This window comes from Podarcis tiliguerta, assembly GCF_965153285.1.
Source record: "Podarcis tiliguerta genome assembly, chromosome: 2".
NCBI lineage: Eukaryota > Metazoa > Chordata > Lepidosauria > Squamata > Lacertidae > Podarcis > Podarcis tiliguerta.
In genome coordinates, this window is record NC_139535.1 from 108,593,546 (window position 1) to 108,615,530 (window position 21,985).

Here is a 21,985-nt window from a genome sequence, read left to right on the forward strand (position 1 = left end):
ACCGTCCATGGGTAAGATTTAGAAGGTGATTGGGCCGGATCCGGCCCCTGGGCCTTAGTTTGCCTACCTGTAAAGAAGCTCTGGTTGTTCTGTTCCTTTAGGATTATGCGTTTCCAGTATGCTAAGCAAACTATGATGGCTGGTAAGAAGTGGGGGTGTGGGGGCGCAAGCAGTCACTGGGAGCAATAGTTCAAAGGGCTGCAGGCCTCACTGATACACAGGGACAGACTCCAATACTGTAACTTGTTAATAAAAACATTTATTTTGCAGTTTGTACAGAACCACCTGAAGTTTGCAACGGAACGCTGATGCTTACACAGCTGTTGACACTGTGCCTTCAACTTAAGATTGGGGTTTTTCTTTCCTTTTTTTGTGGTTTTAGGACAAAAAGGGTTTCACACAAACACACAGAGAAAAAACAAACATTGATAGGAGTGTATGAAGTCCTTTCTCGAGAGGAAAGGAGGCCAGGAGACAGGCTCCGTTCTTTTCACCTATCGCTGCTCTCAAGGTGTGGCTAGCCAATTTAGCGCCACACGGCAGTGTTATGACAGCTGCCCTTTTGGAAACGTCACCAATACCTTCTTTGCTATTGAGACACCCTCAACCCACCTTTTCAGTACCACAGCACCAACACTCAAGTCAAAATTAAAAATGGGAAGGGGGGGGGGTCACTTGCTTCAAACACGCTGCTCTCATCTCCTCTGGCCAAAGAGGAGAGAGGAAAGGAGGTATTTGTTCCTGGCAGATTAAGTTTCTTGAGAGTCTTATCTTTGGGAACAAAGCACCATCTCACAAAAGATCATGGTGTTGTTGTTTTTTTTTTTGGGGGGGGAGTGGGTTGCCCAGGGGGTTGTGTGCATTAATGCAGGTCAGGGCAACCAAGTGCTGTGGTAGCTTTGGGATGGGGGAAGGGAAAGGTCTGTGCTGCCCCTCTTTGGTAGGCAAGGAGGTGAGCTGTACTCGCCTTTTTCACCGGAGTGTGACTCAAGTCACAGCCTCACCTGCTCTGTCTTTTAAGAGCACAATTCTGCCGTTTTTGACAGCGGCGGGAGACGGATATACAAAAGGGGATGGCGCTCAGCTGATGGGAAAGAACTGCTTTCCTCTCCAACCCCCTCCTGCCAAAAAGGGAGGGCGTCGTTTAAAACGCAGAACACCCCATCTGTGGAAGGTGGTAAAAAGCAGCATGTGATATGACATGATTGTTAAAGGGGAAGTATTCTCTGCTCCTGGCCTGCAACCTGGGGCGATAAGAGGGGATGAAAGAGGAGGAGTCTGAGCTGGAAAGAAGCAACATTCTCTCTAGCCGGGGGGGCATCAGCTCAGGTTGGGAAGAGCTGCCCTGGGCCCTGCGCTTAGGAATCTAAACTAACTTTAAGGTGGTATTTTAAGGTAGCAGGTGTGGTAGAGGGGGAGGAGGGGGAGGAGAAGTATCTATAAGTTTTATCTGAATTCATCCCATAAATAACCTGAAAAAAATATGCGATGGTCAGTGCCTCTAAGGAAGGATCTTTTCAAGGCCCTTTGAACAAAACACAAAAAAGTCGTATTGTCTCTACCGTTCCCTCGACAGCTAACCCCCTGCCACGTTATCCCTTGCTTTAACCTGACTTTGCACCCACAAGCACCATCAGCCCGTCTGTGCTCATGGATTTGGGTCTCTCCAGAGGGAAGCCAAGCGCCCGGCTCCAGATGAGCTGCGACAAGACGCCAAGAGCTCGAGACACACCAAACAGCACAGTGTAGTAGTTCATCTCCTTCATGCCGTAGTACTGCGGAAAGAAAGAGGTGGTGGTTAGGAGGGCGGCCCCAGGGAGGGAAAAGACCACTTACCAGGCATAGAGAACCCTTAAGTAAGTAAATAACTTCATTGTACTAGCCGTTGGCCATGAGAAATACAGGGAACCCTTGAGCCCTCTAGGTGTACCTTGGTTTTCGAACGTAATCCGTTCCAGAAGTCCGTTCAACTTCTGAAACATTCGAAAACCAAGGCGCAGCTTCCGATGGGTGCAGGCGCCCCGGAAACAATAGCCGACAGCCACATCGGATGTTCAGCTTCCAAAAAACATTTGAGAACACTTCCTTCCGGGTTTGCGGCGTTTGGGAGCCGAAATGTTCGAGTACCAAGGCGTTTGAGAACCAAGGTTCCACTGTATTGGCCCCAAAATGGCTGAGAGAGCTAAAATGGAACCTCCAACTACAGATACAGTACCCCTCAAACACTAGGTGTTCAGGAAAACCAGAAAGGAATCACGTTCAAGACCCACCTGTGAGGTTCCTGGGAGGCACTGGGGGACACACACAAACCTGACTGGTCATTGTCATAATATATACTGTATATTGCTTTGAGGGGCCTCATAGGAAGAAATTAAGAAAACAAACAAACCGAATGCTGATAGATCTGATCCAGCAAAACAAATGTTCTTACACACAAGAAATAATTCCTGGAAGTGACATGAATCCTACAGCCCTTGCAAAATGACATTTTTTGTTGTTCCAAGAGGACATAAGAGGAAAGTTTGTTTTTAGTCACTTCCTTTAAAAATTTGCAGAAATTAGAAGGGTGGGGGATAGGGCAAAGCACTCATATTCTTTGTCTCATACCAGCCAAAACATTTCAGGTTTGCCCACCGCAAATCCAAGCCGTTTAGGAATTCTGCCTCATGTTATTCCTATACTATGGTTGGATATAATAGCATCTGGAAGGCCTCCTAAGCCACCGCTAGAGGGAGGCACACCACCACCCTGCCTGGCTTCTGCAAGTGTAGGAGTTCAAATGGTGATTGGCATACAATTACCAAGGGTTCCACAACCGGCTTATTGGCTATGGCAAAACAAGCGGCCCCAGGCCATTATTGCCCTTCCCCTACTATGCAGAGCTACGTGGGAATGTCGGCCACATTCTAGAACATTGTGCAAATCAACAGCTGAGTCAAAGCTTCCTTTGCACCCACTTAGCACCCACAAATTGAGTGCAAAAAATTGCTTCAGGTTGCACTGCAGATTTACCAATATCCTCCCCGAAAGATAGAAATTGCTATCACACCGGTAAATCCTGCAGAGCTGGTTCAGTGCCCTATTGATGGGAAATAAACTGGGCTGTGTACAAGGCTAGGAGCAGCTCTGTGTACTGGGGGGGCACAAATGGAAACATTTAATGTAGTGCCTGGAAATAGAGGCTTTGCCCCAGGAAACGGACTCAACCTTGCTTCTGCACTACCTAGAGCAGCAAAGTGGCATAAGCATATAAGATGCAGACCGATCCCGCTGACATCAGAGCGAGTATGGTGCACAAGTCAATTTGGGGCCTGTACCGCTCCCAAAAAAGACCAGATTCAGCCCTGCCAGGGAATCCCATAACTGAACTGAACACAGGTGCACCTACAGTGTCCAGCCAACTTGTGTTTTTAAAGCAGCTGTTGGGAACCTCTGGTTTCATAAAGCTGACCCTCAGATTGGAAGGTGGCCTAAGGTGCAGCAGACAGGCTCTGAGGCTTCAGAGCTTCTAAGATACTGGGTTTTGTGCTCCACATGAACAGAAAACACCAGGCAGAGGTGAGGGAAAAGTAGTCTGTGACTGAGAGCTCTCATTTCCCATCACAAAATACCTTTTATCAGGACTCTCCTTTTACTTCTCTGTTGCAGTGCTTTTGAGAGTGACGCATCCACCTCTGTCCTAATCAGCTTGGCATTTTGTGATTTAGGTACACCATCTAAGTCTCAACTATGTTTTTCAAACCCTGCTTTTATCCTTCCCTTATATTATGGGCTGGATGCAACTAAACAGTAGCAGGAGCCAGTGCAACAAATTCTCAAAACCACAAACAGCTTCAAAACCATTTTTTTTAAAAAAAACCCTCATCCTTTAAAGATACTTATCACAAGATTCCCTGCACCTATTGGTCTGCATATGGCGGGTTCCATCCATTTCTGTCCAAACGTGTAAGTTTTAGGCAGTGCTAAATCTTCCCCCGTGCAAGGTGAGATGATCCTCTGTCTTAGACCAAAGCAAAGTGTGATACTAATCCGGGCTGAGAGCGCCCTCTATTTGAACCCGCAAGGCAAGTTCCAAGGGAAATATATTCCCAGTGCTCAGTCCTAAGAAATGTGCTTATAGGGCCCAGATTCTAGCATGCCCCTTTAGCTGAGAAAGTCCAGGGCTTCTGTCTCCGCCCTGTCAAAGGTAGTTAGCTCACCTGCAGGAGGACCCCACTATGTGCGTCCACATTGGGCCAGGGATTCTTGGCCTTGCCCTGTTCCAGCAGCACATTAGGGACAATCTTGTATAGCTGCGCCACCAGCTTGAAGAGGGGATCTTTGGGAAGGTGCTTGAGCGCAAATTCTCTCTGGCAGGTGTAGCGAGGGTCCGTCTTCCTCAGCACTGCGTGGCCATAGCCTGGAACCACCTGCAACATGAGACGTTGACAGAACCTTGTGGGTGGTACCCAAAATGATGTGCAAAGGGCTTAATAGGCAGGTACTCAGCCCCCTTCATAGTTGCCAACATCCACACCTTGATCAATGGGTTTTCACACTGTGCTACCACTACCCTTGATTTCTCACCTTCCCCCACCATCCTGCCTGTGGGACTCTTTAGGCAGTTCCCACCAGCTCGCAATCATTTTTTACACTGACCTGTTTTAACAAGCCCTACAGCAGGCTAAGATTTTAATCAATTTTTATTAAAAGTTTCCAACATAAAATACAATAAGAGCCAAACTAATCTAGAGAGATAAGAAAAAAGCAAGAATAAGAAAAGGGAGAAAAGAAAGAAGAGAAGAGAAGAGAAAGTGACTACGAGGTCCTCCAGCACTGTATCTTAACTCTTATTGCACGTACAGAAGAGGAAACCCTCCTAGCTCTCATCTGGGTGCTTCCTCCTCTTCCCCCAGCCCCACAGCAGTTTAAAGCTTGTGGAATGAGATCATGATTGGAAATCGTATGTGTGTAAAATATATATTTGCACACAGACAGCAAGAGAAAATCTAGGCGGCCATATCCATTTTCTGTACAGCTTCATCCTGGCAACTGTCTCCTGGCTGGTTTCTAGGAGGAGTGCCCTATTGGCCCATAGCATGGACTGACTTGAAGTCCTTATTTGTCTTCTCTCATTCTTGATGACTCCCTGAACCTGACTTCCTGTTTTTGCTCCCCATTTCTATGCCAAGTGAGACTACAACGGCACTGGGAATCCACTAGCTAGTACATCAATGCCTTTCTTCTGCAGCTAATTCATGTGCTTCACTTCCCAGCGGCTGCTGAAGAACTGGGGGATAATTACGCATCCTTAAAATACATTTAGGCCACTCTTTGTGGTCATGTAATCAACGTGGTGGAGGGGGAATATATTCCTTTCTAACACAGAACAGGACATGAATTGCTATTCTAAGAGTCCCCACATTGCACTGATAAAATAGGACAGGGGAAAGCAATCAGGGCTGTGGGAAGTGAAGGAAAGGAAGAATGAATATTTTAGACAGAATTCCTCTTCCTGAGCTGCTCAGCTTAAAAAGCAAAACGAAAACCTAAATATGGCTGCGCATATATGCTTTTGTGGAGTTTACAGGTTGAAATCCCATCAGCAGGTGTGGTCTCTCTGTGCCCCCACCACCCCATTTTATAACAGACCTCACTGCAATCTAAATCTCTATACAGTTTCCTCCCAACTGCACCCCCTCCCTCCGTTGCCCCATCAAGGCTTTGATGCCGCCAACACTCACCCTGCCAGAGTTCAAAGTATTCCAGATGAAGTCCCTCAGTTTCGTGTCGGACACATCTTCACCCAGCTCCTTCTGCAAGTTCGTCAACCATACCAGCACTTCCTGCAAGAAGCCCGTGAGATTTGCTGATAATGTGCAAGAACAGGGAGGGCTCCCTAAGTGCTCTCCGCCAAATTCAAGATTTGCTAGCACTGCTCAGCAATGCAGCCCCCTACCTGATTTGCAAGACCGTGGAGTGGGCCAGCCAGACCATTCATGGCTGCAGCAAAAGCCAGGTAAGGGTCGGAGAGGGCACTGCCCACTAGATGACTGGTATGGGCACTGACATTACCACCCTCGTGGTCACTGCAGAAAACAAAGGGGGAGAGGGGCAATCAGCAGGGAACAAGGAAGCTTAGAGCGCACAGCAAGCAGACTGAAATGCAGTTTTGCATGCATTTGGCCAATGGTTAATAAATTAAGATTCTCACCAACATTTCTTCCTGAACAGAAAAGATGACACACATAATATTCCAGAAGAACAATAGCAGTTACAAAGAATTCATTTTATGGTAACATTAAACACCCCATGTAATACGGATTACAGTGGTACCTCTGGATACGAACAGGATCCGTGCCAGAACCCCGTTCGCACCCTGAAGTGAACGCAACCCGCGTCTGCGGGTCGCGATTCGCCACTTCTGCGCATGCGTGTGATGTCATTTTGACCGTGTGCCCATGCATGAGCAGCGAAACCCGGAAGTAACGCGTTCCATTACTTCCGGGTTGCCACGGAGCGCAACCCGAAAACGCTCAACCTGAAGCAACTTCAACCCAAGGTATGACTGTATTTGGAAATATTAATGCATTTAGTGTTTTTCTACAGTGGTGCTGAATGCCACGTAGACACACTTCTTAATAATCCTGAAACACTATTTGTTTGTAGGTATACGTCTAAAAACGTGAAACATAAAAATGACAGACAGACAGACAGACACACACACACGTTTGGAAATGCAACAGGGCATACAGGCTCATCATAGGCTCAGTATGTGAGAGGAAGTCGCTGCCAGGGAACACTCAGGTTTACTGTCACACGTACAGAACAGCCTGTAACCAGCCACTCTAAAACAGGCCCATATTACCATAGAACAGATTGGGCAGGGTGGGAGGAGACCAAGACCCTGAGGCAAAGAAGCTTCAGATCTTCCAGTGAGCTCATGGCCAAGTGAGATACAAATCTATGGACTCTGGGCTCATAGCTCTTTGCTCTTCAATCACTATGCTAAGCCAGCTCCGGTTGATGCTTTTAAATTATTATTGTTATTATTAGCAATACTGCTTCCAAAATCTCCCACAGAAATCAACAGGCTTTTGATATCAAAAATGTATTCACTGTCTTTGGTCAACATATGCAAGCATGAAAGATGTTCACGAAAGCGGCTTTCTCTGCACACCCAGATAGCTCTGTCAAGAGCGCATGAGACTCTTAACGTCAGGGTTGTGTGTTCGAGCCCCACATTGGGCAAAAAGATTCCTGCATTGCAGGGGGTTGGACTAGATGAGCCAATGCGGTCCCTTCCAACTCTACAATTCTATAGCTCCAGCACACCACGGCTGTAAGTAACAACCTACCGGGGCGAAAGTAAAATGTAGCTCCTAACTGAGCTTAGGGTTCCCCCTGCCACTAGAGGGAGCCGCTTAAGAGAACATTCAGGGGTCAGCAAACTTGTTCAGCAGGGGGACGGTCCACTGTCCCTCAGACCTTGTCGGGGGGCCGGACTATATTTGGAAAAAATAATAATGAACAAATTCCTATGCCCCACAAATAACCCAGAGATGCATTTTAAATAAAAGAACACATTCTACTCATGTAAAAACACGCTGATTCCCGGACTGTCCGCGGGCCGGATTTTGAATGCGATTGAAGGCGATTGTGTTGTACATAGGGCTGCCCCTGAAGGCAGTTCAGAAACTTCAGCTGGTGTAGAGGTCGGCAGCCAGATTGCTCACCGGGGCAAGGCAGTTTGAGATTACCGTATTTTTCACTCTATAAGACTAACTTTTCTCCTCCTAAAAAATAAGGGGAAATGTGTGTGCGTCTTATGGAGTGAATGCAGGCTCCATGGCTTCGGCGAAAGCAACGTGAAGCCTCTGGAGCACAGCGTGCGGCTATCCCATAAGCCAGGACAGCCAGCGGGATCGCTGCACTGCGATCCCGCTGGCTGTCCTGGCTTCTGGGATTCAGAATATATTTTTTCTTGTTTTCCTCTTCCAAAAACTAGGTGCGTCTTATGGTCTGGTGCGTCTTATAGAGCGAAAAATACAGTATATTGCACCGAGGCTGGCCCGACTGCACTGGTTGCTAATCAGTTTCCGGGCCAATTCAAAATGCTGACTTTGACCTATAAAGCCTTAAAGGACCCCAGGGACCGCCTCTCCTTATATGAATGGACCCTGTGATGGTCATCTGAGGCCCTTCTTCATGTGCCTCCAGAGGGTGGCAACACAAGAGTGGGCCTTTTCTGCAGTGGCTCCTCGTTTGTGGAATGCTCTCCCCAGGAAGGCCTGCCTAGCACCTTCATTATGCTCAAACACAGAAAGCATATGGGGGAAACTGCACCAATGCTTAGTGCTCTGGCAGTAATGGATGAGTGGGGGAAGGACACAAGTGCTAAATGCACAAAAGCTCAGGCCTCAGTTCTTTCCGTTGCTCCATCAGCTCACAGCTCTTTCAAGCCTCTCTTGTACACAAGACAGGTAAGACTTACCTGTGAATGGTGAGGTAGAGGCGCATGAGTTCAATGAACTCGGGGTCGTTATAGCCCAGCATGTTGGTGAAGTTGTGCGACCAGTCTAAGGCGGGATCGATGGCGCCGATGCTGCTGCCTTCACGGTACAGATTGCGGTAAATCTTTGCAGCTATACATGGCAGCTTGGCAATCAAGTCCATGGAGTCCTCATAGATAAACTGCAAGGTACGGAAGGGGAGGGGGAGGTAGAAGTCAGGAACTATTCGTAGGGGGTCTTCCCCCTCCAATCCTGCCAGAGCAGGAACATATGATCTGTTCGCAGGCTACAGCTACAACAGTTAACACGAAGGCTAGAGTGGCTTGTGTACAGCCTGCAACAAGAGTCTTTGTATTCTGCCTTCATGCATGCATCTCATGAGATGAACTCTTAGAGCACAAAAGCAGCTGCGGCTGTAAAATGAAATATACTCATCTGAAAGGTGCCACAAGACTCTGCTACTGTTTGTCCTGAATGTATAAACAGACCTAGGAATGCTGATAAGCACTGCTGCCTATTCTTCCAAGAGTCACATGGGCAGGACTTCCTTCATGGGCTTATAGGCAGGGGACTGGCATCTGAATCACACTCCTGCCACACATTTCTACTTTTATAATAACAACTATTGCTTCTTATTTGGGATGTGGGCAGTGCTGTGGGTTAAACCACAGAGCCTAGGACTTGCCGATCAGAAGGTCCGCGGTTCGAATCCCCCAATGGGGGGAGCTCCCGTTGCTCGGTCCCTGCTCCTGCCAACCTAGCAGTTCGGAAGCACGTCAAAGTGCAAGTAGATAAATAGGTACCACTCCAGAGGGAAGGTAAACAGGGTTTCCGAGCGCTGCTCTGGCTCGCCAGAAGGGGCTTAGTCATGCAGGCCACATGATCCGGAAGCTGTACGCCGGCTCCCTCGGCCAATAAAGCGAGATGAGCGCTGCAACCCCAGCGTTGGTCACGACTGGACCTAATGGTCAGGGGTCCCTTTACCTTTTTATTATTTCTTATGAGTCACTTTCCACAATAAGTCTCAAAGCAATCTGCCGGCAACTGCAATGTACAAAGCAATTTGTTGGCAATTGCCAGGAGAACTCAATAAACAAATTTAAAAGTGGTATTAATACCAGAACACCCTAGAAACAAATCCCTCCATCCCCCAATATAAAGATGAGTTTCCTCCCAAAATCATCCAGATAAAATATATAATCAACTGCTGGAGGAATTAACCCTCAAATGCCTGGGATCAAAATGATACGAATGGCACCCCATGAGTATTACACGGAAAAGGACCTGTTCTCTTGTCTAACTGCAGTGCATTGGCTGGGCAGGGGACAAGCAGGTAAAGGTTAATGAAGAGCAGAACTACTAACTGCCTCCCCGCATCCCAATACTTTACCCCTTTACTCCAGACAGCAATGCCTCAGGGCAGATACAGGCTGGCAGAATTGGAATGGGCCAGAGACCAAAGTCTCTTTGCTTCAGTGCCAAGGGTGTGCACACACATTTTAGGTCAGACCAGAGGCACGTGTCATCTTGTTCAAGGTCTCATGTTAAAAAGGCAGCAACTGGGATTCCGCATGGTGAGGACCAAGGTCTGTCTCTCTGTCTCTGTCACACACCTGACACCTGTCCTTTACCATGCGCTTGAGGATCAGCACGAAACAAAAGCTGAACTGGGCTGGCTCATTTCCAAGTCAAAATATGGCAGCCTTCAGCAGGGCTTGGTCAGGCTTGACACATTAGGTGTCTCTTCTTTCCGGAGCAACTTCCGCCTCTAGGTGCAGAAGCAGGAAGGACCATGCCCACAACCCCAAACTCCACAATTTTATCAGCACCTGGCATTAGCAAATCAATCCTAGGACAAAGGGTGTTCAGCAATCCTGGCAGCAGCTTTCCAATCAGTAAGCCCAACTCCCCAATATGAGGACCCGAGACAAACCAATGCAGGGATGGGGAAGCTGCAGCCTGCCAGATGTTGTGGACTACAACTCCCATCACCCCTGATCACTGGCCATGCTGGCTGGGGCTGATGGGAATCCAATGGCATCTGGAAGCCCCAAAATTACCCACCACTGGAGTTCTTGGTGTTTGCCATAGCGTTTTTGGGGATTAAGCTGCAGGGCATGGATCATCACCACCCTCTGACAATGAAAGCTTCAGATACATTTTCCCCTAGCCTTTTTAACATTCAGCAAGAACCATCCTGACATTCAAGACCTTATTCTTGCAACACTGAGTGCACGATTTTCAGTTTTCAGCACACGCAAAGAAGGGACGAGGCTCAGACAACGCAAATTTCTTTACACAGCCATAACCCTAGGTTAAGTGTCTATGCTTTGTGCATACAGGTATAAACAACAAAGCCCATTTTTATGTAGACGATTATAATAAACCACCTGCATTTCTGGTACGTAGCTTCAGGACTTCACCTCCAGATGCCATCGATCAGATGCTACAGAAGAAAATACTTACAGCTTGTCCACCCGCCTCCCCCATTATTTGCTTGCCAAGCCCACAAACGGCTCACATCTCTTCTGCACACGTGAAATATTGCCCGTCCCATGCTTACTTCCCAGTACTTGGTCCGGCTGATTCCCTCTGAATAGGCACGGGCAAAAGTGCTCTCGCTGTTGAGGGCGGTGACAGCGGCACTCAGTTGTGACATGGGGTGAAGGTTGGTGGGGAAGTTGTCCAGCATGGTCACCACATGAGAAGGCAGGGCGGCTCTTTTGGCCCACTCCCGGGACAGCCAGCTCACCTGAACGGAGAAAACACAAAGCTCTGCCTCAGTAAAAAGAAGGAATCGGTGCTGAGCTGTGTGCAGCCTCCCTCTGCCCTTTGCTATCTCCTTCTGCCATGTAGACAGCTCAGTGCTTTCCCTGCCTGCTCACAGACACTCACAAAACCCCCCCAGGCTGTATAATGGCATTCAAGGAAGGGCTGAAGGTATCAGCTGCAGCCTCCCATTCAGAGACTCTACTTCAGCCATTCCTGTCTCCTTACCTGTTCTTGCGAGGGGATCTCTCCTGTCACCAGCAACCAGAACAGCCCTTCGGGCAGGGGCTCTGCACCTCCAGGGGCTTTGGGCAGCAGCTTCTGGCATTCGGGGATGCTGTAGCCACGGAAACGGATGCCCTGCAGATGTGGCAAAGGCAGATTAAGAGGTATTCATACATCTCCATGGACAGGCTGCACGGCCAGCCAGGTATTGTGACTACTACAACCTCAGGCCTCACTTACCTCATCTGGGTCCAGGACTGAGGTCTCGTATATTAGCCCTTTCATGCCTCTCATGCCCCCGTAGATCTAGGGACAAAAGATGCAAGCGGTAAAAAGTTAGGACAGACAAAAGGAAATACTTCTTTGCTAAGTGCATGAGCTATGGAATTTGCTGCTGCAAGGTGTGATGACTTAGGTTCTTCTTTCCCTTAAGCAATTTCACACTTCATATAGGAGGTATCAAGGTTATCAATGCTAAATACTATCCCTCTGTCCCCACTGGTGCTTTGCACTCTTTCTTCCTTTGATGGTGGTAATGGCACTAGTGAAAAATTGAGTTGGGGGGGGGGGGGCGCTGATAGGCCACCAGGGAAGGCTTATGGGTTAGCAGTTCACCACCCCTGGTTTAAGTTAACCCAAAGTTTCAGCACAACCCAAAGTTTGCAGCCAGAATAAATTGATACATTGCACAAAGTCTGCATAATAGTCTCAGGTGTACCACGTGAGGATTCTGGTGCAGAATTGTTTCCAATGCCCTGTTTTGCCAAAATGATAGCTTTATTTCCCCACTCCTTGTCACCTCTGTAAGCTCTCGAGAGACAAGGAAGCATAGTGGCAAATCTCCTATAACCTTGGCTCTGGCTTAAATACTTCTTCCCCTTTTGTCAATGGCCTCAAAAACCAGACCGAAGAACAGAGTCCTTTTCAACAACCGTCAAGGCTCAGCTTTCCAGCTGGCACCCAGGAAACCTTGCTACTGTGCACCAAAGTTGGAGGAGGCACCACTTCACAAACAATTAATTAAATGAACTTCAGATTCAGAAACAAAGCAGGAGATACTAATCAGCACTGCTTAGAGACTAGTATAATCAGGAAGCAGATTTGGCATCTAAACACTAGAGAAAGCCTTGGTACAGCAAACAATGAACTAGTAATGTGACCTCATTGCTTTAACAGCAGTTGGGCTCTCTTTGGCATTTTCTCTTAACGAAATGTTACCTTTATGTCAGCTACCTTGCAAGGGGCTAGGAATGAAGCCCTCCAGACTTGCTCACAAGGGCTGCATCATCTAGGACAGAGCTTTCCAAACTGTGTGTCGCAACAAGTTAGTGTGTTGGCTGAAGTGTGTAGGTGTGTCACACAATAGGTGTCCGTTATCTCTTATAAGGTTTGTTTAACCTCCAGTTTGCTAGTAAAACTAACTGCCGTTAAATGATGCACATCTAAAAAGTGAGTCACCAACATGCAAAGTTTGAAAAGCTCTGATCTAGGAGATACCACAGCTTTGAGGCAGAGTTGCCAACCCTTGTGCCCAGTGATTTTTTTCTAGAATAGGTGTCGCTACTCACCATGGAGTTGTTACAGTAATTGCCACACTTTTTTTGCAGTGAGTATGTATATTCACAATTTGGACCACTGCACTAGAAAGCTCCATGCTCACTATGCCTCACTTCAAACTCAGAAGGCTAACACAGGAGCTCAACAACAAATAATCAATTGCTTCCATAATAAAAACATGGCTACTTGAGAAATGAAGTAGACCAGTGGTGTCCAAACTTTTTTCAAAGAGGGCCAGATTTGATGAAATGAAGGGCTGTGAGGGCCGACCAAAGGGCCAATCAAAGTTGTTGAGGGCTTTTTAGGATTTTACCCTGGGAAATAAACTGCCACAGGGGCCAGATTCAACTGACCAGCGGGCCGAATTAGGCCCCTGAGATAGCCATGCCTGAAGTAGACCATTTGTGTATTTAAACCACGTACTATCTACTCAAACTGACAGCAGTACTTCAAGGTCCCAGGCAGAGGTCATTTCTAGTTCTGTTTCTTGACAGCCTTTAGCTTGAGATGCCAAGAGCTTATTCTGGAGTTGTCACCAGAACATGCATCTTGTCTTTGACCCATATCCCTTTATTCACCGACTGTTCTTCCTCCTCTCCTCCTCCTCCTTTAAAAAGTGCTCTAGTGTCACTAATATCCTCAAACCCTGCTGATGCTTTGCCATGCCCTAAGTCTCATGGGTGGAATTCAATGCAGTGCTAAGTGAGGTACGCGTGCTCACAATGGGGCCCACTCATGCAACTTGACTCTCCCCCCTCTGCTCCTTGTGCACCCCCTAAAGCTGTACTGAGGGGTTCCCCTAACCATCCAGAGCAGATTTAGAGGGCACAGGGAGAAGATGGGGTTGAAATCCTGTTGCACAAGCAGACCTCTGCTCTGTGCACACAGCAACCTAGTTGAATCCTATCCCATGTTATTGGCTTGACTAAAGAAGTCACAAGACATCATTTGTGAAACTTTCCAGGCCACGCTTAACCACCTCTCTCCAGGTTAGGACTGGGCAATATATTGATATATCATCCAATACTGGTTTGAAGTCTGTATCGCGATAATTCATAATTTTTGACCTGGCAATATATCATGAATCATGGTGTTTGTGCATGCACTATACAAAAATCACGATGCGGGAAAAACCGTGATGCCTCTACATAGCTCCAATGCCTCTACATAGCTCCATCCTTATTCCAGACATCGTGATATATCAGTATATCACAATGTTTAGCTGGTGATATTGAAAACCACATATTGCCCAGCCCCTACTCCAGACATTTTACCAGGAGACAAAATGCCTAAATGTAGCACAGCACAGGGGCTTCTTTGCAACTCACTCCTTTAAACTGGTAGCAGCCTGCAGGTAGAGATGGAATTTCCTGCAGGATACAATGACTTGGATATTCTACTACAGTGATGACACCGGAAGAACTTACCATATCCACAGTGATCTGACCAATGACTGTGCTGCCATATTGTTGCCTGAAGCTTTTAAGTCTTGATTGCTCCTTAGGTATCATGTTTGCAAGAACATCTTTCAGGTTCTGGAAACAAAAAAGTACAGCCAGATCTTACACACAAAGTTAAGAAAATGCCAGTAACCTAGTACTGCAAGAGACATGGGGTAGAATAAAGAGTGGGTGAGAATTAAGAAATCCAGCACGGATTGCATTCTCTCAAGTACAAATGACAAAGTGAGTCACTAGACAGGCAGTATGCTTTATGGACATTTCCCTGGGGCAAACACTAGAACAGGGGTCGGCAACCTAAGGCCCATGGGGGTCGTTTAACCGGCCCATGGACCCCTGCCGCCCGCTCAGTTGGCTCCCATGCACCACACTAAACAGGTGTGGAGCAGAGCAGGGACCGCCTTCCGTGATGCTGGCCGGCTTCCCATTGGCTGCAGGAAGCTCCTGCAGCCAATGGGAAGAGGCGCCCGCCTCCTCAGCGCCGGAAGGAGTGCCGGAAATAGCGTTTGCGCATGCGTGCACACTCCAGCCCACCGCGATGTCTGCGGGACTGTGAACCACCCCAAGCCACAAAAACTTTGCTGACCCCTGCACTAGAACATAGGAAATGTCCTGCTGGATCAGGTCAAAGGTCCAACTAGACCAGAATCCTGCTCTCACAATGGCCAATGAGATAAGGTCAAGGTAAAGGGACCCCTGACCATTAGGTCCAGTTGTGACCGACTCTGGGGTTGCGGCGCTCATCTCACTTTACTGGCAAAGGGAGCCGGCATACAGCTTCCGGGCCATGTGGCCAGCATGACTAAGCTGCTTCTGGCGAACCAGAGCGGCGCATGGAAATACCGTTTACCTTCCCGCTGGAGCAGTACCTATTTATCTACTTGCACTTTGACGTGCTTTCGAACTGGTAGATTGGCAGGAGCAGAGACCAAGCAACGGGAGCTCACCCCGTCGGGGGGATTCGAACCACCGACCTTCTGATCGGCAAGCCCTAGGCTCTGTGGTTTAACCCACAATGCCACCCGCGTCCCCGGCCAATGAGATACCAATGGGAAATTTGTAAGCGGGACCTGAGCACAACAGCACTCTCTTCCCAGCAGTACAGGGTGCAGCCAGGGTCCAGAGCACCCAAACTCATCTCCCCCGAACAACCCACAAGTAATGAAAAAGAACTGCTTACCGTAGAAGCACTGGCATGTCTGGCAGCAAAAATGATACATGATGAGTTCTGCAAGGGAAAAAAGAGACAACAACTGAAAACACTTTCTTTACAAGTGGGCACACCTCCAATAACCTCACATGCATCGCAAGCAGATTCCCCACCACCACCCCATGGCCTTTCACTCTCATTTAACACCTGACTTGCAAATACACCTCAGTCCCTTGATTATAAAGAGACTCTCTTGACAACAAAGGCGTCAACTCTAAGGGGCACAGGTCCCTTTGGGTCCCCTGATAAAATATTTGAGAACAATCAGGGGATGGAGGAGGCTGAGAGTGGAGTGGCTTCAGTGGCTGGTAGCTCCGCCTGCTGCTGCTGCTGCCACAAACGGGAAGGATGAGGGGAAGCAGCTCCTGGCTGGTGGTGGCAGGAGGAGGAGGAGGAGGATGCTGAGTGCCAGAGAGGAGGAGCCACCAATCACTGAAGCCATGCTGCCATTATGCTCCACCCCCTGGCTCCTCCTGGAGTCCCTGCATCACGCCTATGTTGTGTGTGTGTGTCATCGGCTCCCTTCCAATCTTCTGCTCAACTTGGCGCCTCTGCTTGACAATGTCACACAAGTGAAGTCTGCCATCATTGTGTTGTTGTTTAGTCGTGTCCGACTCTTCGTGACCCCCTGGACCAGAGCACGCCAGGCACTCCTGTCTTCCACTGCCTCCCACAGTTTGGTCAAACTCATGCTGGTAGCTTCGAGAACACTGTCCAACTATCTCGTCCTCTCTCGTCCCCTTCTCCTTGTGCCCTCAATCTTTCCCAGCATCAGGGTCTTTTCCAGGGAGCCTTCTCTTCTCATGAGGTGGCCAAAGTATTGGAGCCTCAGCTTCAGGATCTGTCCTTCCAGTGAGTACTCAGGGCTGATTTCCTTAAGAATGGATACGTTTGATCTTCTTGCAGTCCATGGGACTCTCAAGCGTCTCCTCCAGCACCATAATTCAAAAGCATCAATTCTTCGGCGATCAACCTTCTTTATGGTCCAGCTCTCACTTCCATGCATCACTACTGGGAAAACTATAGCTTTAACTATCCAGACCTTTGTTGCCAAGGTGATGTGTCTGCTTTTTAAGATGCTGTCTAGGTTTGTCATTGCTTTTCTCCCAAGAAGCAGGCGTCTTTTAATTTCGTGGCTGCTGTCACCATCTGCAGTGTCTGCCATCATAGGTCAGTATTTTCACTACAGCACTAGGGAAGAATATTTTGAAATACTTGGGAGTTTCCTTATAGCTCCTACCACCAATACAGAAGGGCATTCTTTGCAGAGAATCAAACAAATGTGTTTTAGATGATTTTGTTGTTGTTGTTGTTGTTGTTGTTGTTGTTGTTAGGTTCAGGAACAGAGTTTTTTATACTTCTGCTGAGTGATAATGCTAAAACCAAGGCAGGAGTCTTATGGTGAAGCAATACTGAAATTTCAAATACTAGGCTCTACTTTCTTTGTTGTTTTAATTGTATTCTCCCCGCCCCCTTCTCTCCCACACACATTATGTCCCCATGCCTACAGCTTCCACTCTGTGCAATTTCTACTGTTTTTTTGTATCCTGCAAACGTAGGATGCCTGGCATCAGCTGCCTAAGAGTTTTGGTCAAGACTCCATTCAGCAAGTGCTCATCATGAGTCATGTACACCAGGGAGGGTAAGCAAAAGTGTGCTACAGTTTCACAGTCCGGCAATCTTGCTGGTTTAGCAGCATTGGATACCTGCAAGTTGCTGAGTTTCCAACCTGTTAATATGTGCTAAGATGAGAAATACAGAGCCAAAGGGTTGACACAGACAGTGTTAGACACAAGCATTGTCTGCATTTAACAGACCACCACGTGGGTTATAATAATATTGCCCAAAAGGACTTTGGTGAAGTGAAGAATCTAATTTCATCATTCAACAGCAGAACTTTGACTAAAAAAAGTTAAATATTATTGCTTGGAAATGTTCACCAACACCCTTACCCCAAAATTGCTGACAGGTTACATGCCATATCCATAGTTGTGTTTTGTGGCACTATGCAGGCACAGAAACAAAATTATGCATACAAAAGAGACGGGTGAAATTTGGTTGAATCTGTATCTGTTATACAGGCAACCAAATTCAGCTTCCCACCCCTTGCATAATTTTGGTCATTATAGTCCTGTATTCAGATTTTTTTCCTAGGGTTTTTTTATTTTAAAGTATGCACAGCCCCAATCATAATCTTTCAATTTTTAAGATTAAGCCTCCCTTGCGAACAACCCCAGTTATAAGCAGTAGTGCAGAAGGTTGCATATATGAGCAACTTAAACAAGGACATCCCCCCAACTATAGTCACTGTTTTTGGCCCAACATACTTAAACTTCATAAGCACTTGGATCCCAGGTATGCATTACCCAAGGGGAGCACCTTCCAATCTCAGCTTCTCAAAAGCTACCAAACACAAACAAGGGTTGATAACTGAAGACAAGGAAACTGCATGCTGGGGGTGGGGGTGAGCAGAGGAATTCAAGAAGCAGTTCCCTGCACAATGAGTACCATACTGCGCCTTCCCACTGGCTGAGATCATCTGAGAAAGCATTGCTCTGCAAACCTTTTCCTTTGGAAAGCATGAAGAGCATGCAGAGTAAGATCTTTTCTCAAAGCAGGTCTGTTTCTGTTGTGGCAACCACCCTGTGGAACTCCCTCCCTTGAGTTGACACTCTTTACGCAATGCCTGCTTTTGAAAACGTTCTCCAAGGAACATGTCTGCTTTTCTGTTGTATTGCTGTTGCATTGCTTTTGTCATGTTCACAGCTACTCTCTTTTTTAAGTGCTTTAGAATATTTTGTATGTGACCAACTTGAAAAGAAGTCCCAAATATCCATACTTTTCCATACCGTTTATGTCTAATCTTAGGAGAAAAGCTTTAGATGAGCAAAGGCACCCTCTCCAGTCCCAAGCCATTTCCCCCTTCCCATTCTTGCAGCCCCATCTCCTACAATAACAGAAGATGCAGAGAAACAGGCAATGATATAGGAAGCAATGGCTGCAAGTGGCACTCAGCAGTGAACAGCAAGAGAAACTAATTGCAAGGTAAGCATATGATATAGCTAACAGCTGACTTAACACATCTCAAGTGACAGAACACACACAGGAGCTGTCTCAGTACAGTTTGCCTTTGCAAGAAGGAATGCTTCTACTTTCTTGCACTCAAATGCACTCAGCTTCCCCCCAGGTGGCCTGTAAAACTTGGGATAAAGTGTTCCAATACACAGAACACCAACCTACCTGATGGGCCACCTAAGGGAAAGGTGCACGCTACTACGGACAAAGCCTGGGAAGGAGATTTCCACATGTGCATGGACAGGCCCTCTTTAAAGTGCCAGGGCTAATTTTAAAGGTAAAGGTAAAGGGACCCCTGACCATTAGGTCCAGTCGTGACCGACTCTGGGGTTGTGGTGCTCATCTCGCTTTATTGGCCAAGGGAGCCGGTGTACAGCTTCCGGGTCATGTGGCCAGCATGACTAAGCCGCTTAGACTAAACTGCTAGGTTGGCAGGAGCAGGGACCGAGCAACGGGAGCTCACCCCATCGCGGGGATTCGAACCGCCAACCTTCTGATCAGCAAGTCCTAGGCTCTGTGGTTTAACCCACAGCGCCACCCGCGTCCCAGGGCTAGGTTTACAACAAGCCAAAAGCTAGAATTTGGCAAAAACCCTCTTTAGAGGGTGGGGAGTAGAATTAGGTAAATTATGCAAACATCCTTTCGACCTAATGCAGGGATAACTAACATGGTGCCCTCCAGATGATGTTGGACTACAACTCCCATCAGCCCCAATGGTCAAGGATGATGGAAGTTGTACTCCAACAACAACTGGAGTGTACTTGCTCAGTGGGTTAGATTTGACGCTCTAGGCTGGGGACTCATCTTCATTGCACACCAGTCCCGGTAGCAGAGAGGAAGGAGGGGTGGGGTTCATGGAATATGGCAGACAGGAAGCAGAAGCAAGAGAGCTCGCAAAGAAGGAGACCTTGGGCTTCCTTTTCCCCCCTTCTCACAGAAGCCTTACACTAAAAAAACCTAATCCCGCCAACCTCATATGATTATAGCCAGACAGGAAGCTTTCTACTGTACAGTAGAACAAACAGTCCAGATCACTGATGATTCTTTTGTCCCTCTGTCATGAAGTATTTGGAATAAACAAATTCCAACAAATTTGAGAGGCAGCCAAAAGCCAAGGGACAGGTCCTATCAGACACGGACAGGACACGAGCCGAAGAGATTTCTGAGAGCGCTTTCTGTATAGGAACTCGGGCAACCTATGCCTCAGCTGAGCACATTCTGACGACAGGAAAAGTGTTTTCAGAGAGAAATCAGGAAGACTCAGCAAGACTCTAAGACTACATCAAGATGGAAGTTTCTTAAAACCAATTAGCTTATCAATCAGGTCCGGTGGCATCAGTTCAATGCACATAAGCATGGAACCAGAGCCGCAGCAATACTGAAAGTACATTTAATAACTGGCAGCACTGCCAATTTGACAGAAAGCCTTTGGCCTGGAGAATATTGCATTAAGTGCCTTTTGCGTGTGTGTGTGTGTATTTCTAGATTTGCTTTTGGGGCAACACAGAACACCAAAAGTCCACACACACACATCCTACATCTGTAAAACCGATGGCACCTCCTGACTTCTGAGAAAGGTCAGGACTCTATGGCACTATGGCATAGGACTCTACAGGAAAGGACTATAGCTCAACAGTAGAGTGCATGTTCTGCAAGCAGGTCTGTTTCAATCCCTGCTATTTCCAGTTAGGGCTGGGAAAAGACTCCTGCCCAAAACCCTGGCACTGACAGTCAGTGTGGACAATATTGAACTAGACAAACCAATGGTGTGACTCCATATAAGGAAGCTTCCTATGTTCAGAGCCTGCTACTGAGTAGGAAAAATAAAGCAATGTAGTCTAGGAATTTAGCCAAGTTGCAAGCTGCCAGTTTCCAATGAACGGTCCCCTGGGCACTACTGACAAGACTTTCCCAACCCCCAGCTGACTTGCTCTTCACTTGTGAAAGTGTCCTCTGAGCATCCTTTGAATTCCTTTTTTGGCTCCCGGCTTACCTCTTCTATGCTTTTAATGCCTTCTGAGCAGCGCATACCTGCCTGCCTATCTTCCAGGACAGGCCACGCAGCAGCAACCGAGTTCCTTGGCTCAACATGCGCTCCTCTACGACTGATGACAGGTACTCCACCGCAGAGGCTGCTGGTGGCCAGGCCCATTGAACACAGTCCTGGCACATAAAGCCTTGTGGAACAGAAGGAGCGCTACCACAGCTCCACCAAGCAGTGTCACCACAGTTCTTCCAAAGTCACCCTATGTAATCCAGGATAAACAAAGGCAGCAGCTTCCGGCAACACTATGTTCCTTTGGAGCGACATTCAGGATCCAGGCTACTGCCAAAAATCAGTACACTGAAAGCTTTAACTTGCAACAGTTTTACCCTCCAGAGCACATCAGCAAAAGCTTGGTCACTATGAAAAGTAAACAGCAGGATGCTTTGGGGCAAATGGTGTGGTTCCCAGAGCTGCATCTAAGCAACAAACATCCCTTCTCCACTCTGGACCTAGAGAACTATCTTGGGACAACTCTTGATTAGGAGGAGGCTGAGAAGGAGAGAAAAAACATTCACATAAGACAAGCTGAAGATGGTAATTTCCTGCAACATTTACAGGGAGGAGGCTGAACCCTGCTATTTCAGGGATTAAGAGGACTGCACACAGTCACAGTTGTTCCTCAACAAGAGAGAAATTCATGTCCTGTGAAGAATTAATGGGAGTTCGCAATGGGAATCTTATAAAACTGTATTTTGCTATACAACTGGTACACTTGGATTCTCTAATCTGTTGTCCATAATGTTTCAAATTAGTTTGTGAAATTTTTAACCTTAGCTACACCCACTCCCCTTTAACAGGAGCAGGCTTGCAAATAGCCACTAACCTGGGAAAGTAAAAGCTGTGTCTCATATTTTGAAACACATGTGGTTAACGTAGTTACCAAGGCAAGTGGGCTGGCAAGGAAGTGGGTTATTATAATCTGCAGGCAACATTTTGCTTTTGCAAGATAAAGAAACGCTGCTAAATCTGACAGTGCTGATTTTCTGTGTATGTGTGTGAGAGAGAAGAACAGGACACTTTGAAGATATCACAACCCTTTGGAGCTCACTGCATTCCTGATGCATCAAGAAGCCTGTCTAATAAACTTCTGGGAACAATAAAGCAGCATCTTTTCTTACAACCAACTTCAATCACTGTGGCTTTAGCTGCT

The 21,985-nt window shown here is 47.2% G+C and overlaps 1 protein-coding gene across 1 annotated transcript in view; it reads right to left on the minus strand.

The window, feature by feature from the left end:
- Positions 1–239: 239 nt before the first annotated feature.
- The window catches only part of CS (citrate synthase), a 34,522-nt gene continuing 12,776 nt past the window's right edge, over positions 240–21,985 (minus strand). Inside the window, exons 2-11 of the mRNA XM_083427726.1 lie at positions 15,684–15,731; positions 14,471–14,578; positions 11,727–11,792; positions 11,490–11,621; positions 11,056–11,244; positions 8,474–8,673; positions 5,939–6,068; positions 5,724–5,825; positions 4,200–4,409; positions 240–1,775 (exon numbers count right to left, since the gene is read on the minus strand). Of these exons, the coding sequence (XP_083283852.1) occupies positions 1,605–1,775; positions 4,200–4,409; positions 5,724–5,825; positions 5,939–6,068; positions 8,474–8,673; positions 11,056–11,244; positions 11,490–11,621; positions 11,727–11,792; positions 14,471–14,578; positions 15,684–15,731 (1,356 nt within the window). The 3' untranslated portion in view covers positions 240–1,604. The remainder of the gene's footprint in view (positions 1,776–4,199; positions 4,410–5,723; positions 5,826–5,938; positions 6,069–8,473; positions 8,674–11,055; positions 11,245–11,489; positions 11,622–11,726; positions 11,793–14,470; positions 14,579–15,683; positions 15,732–21,985) is intronic.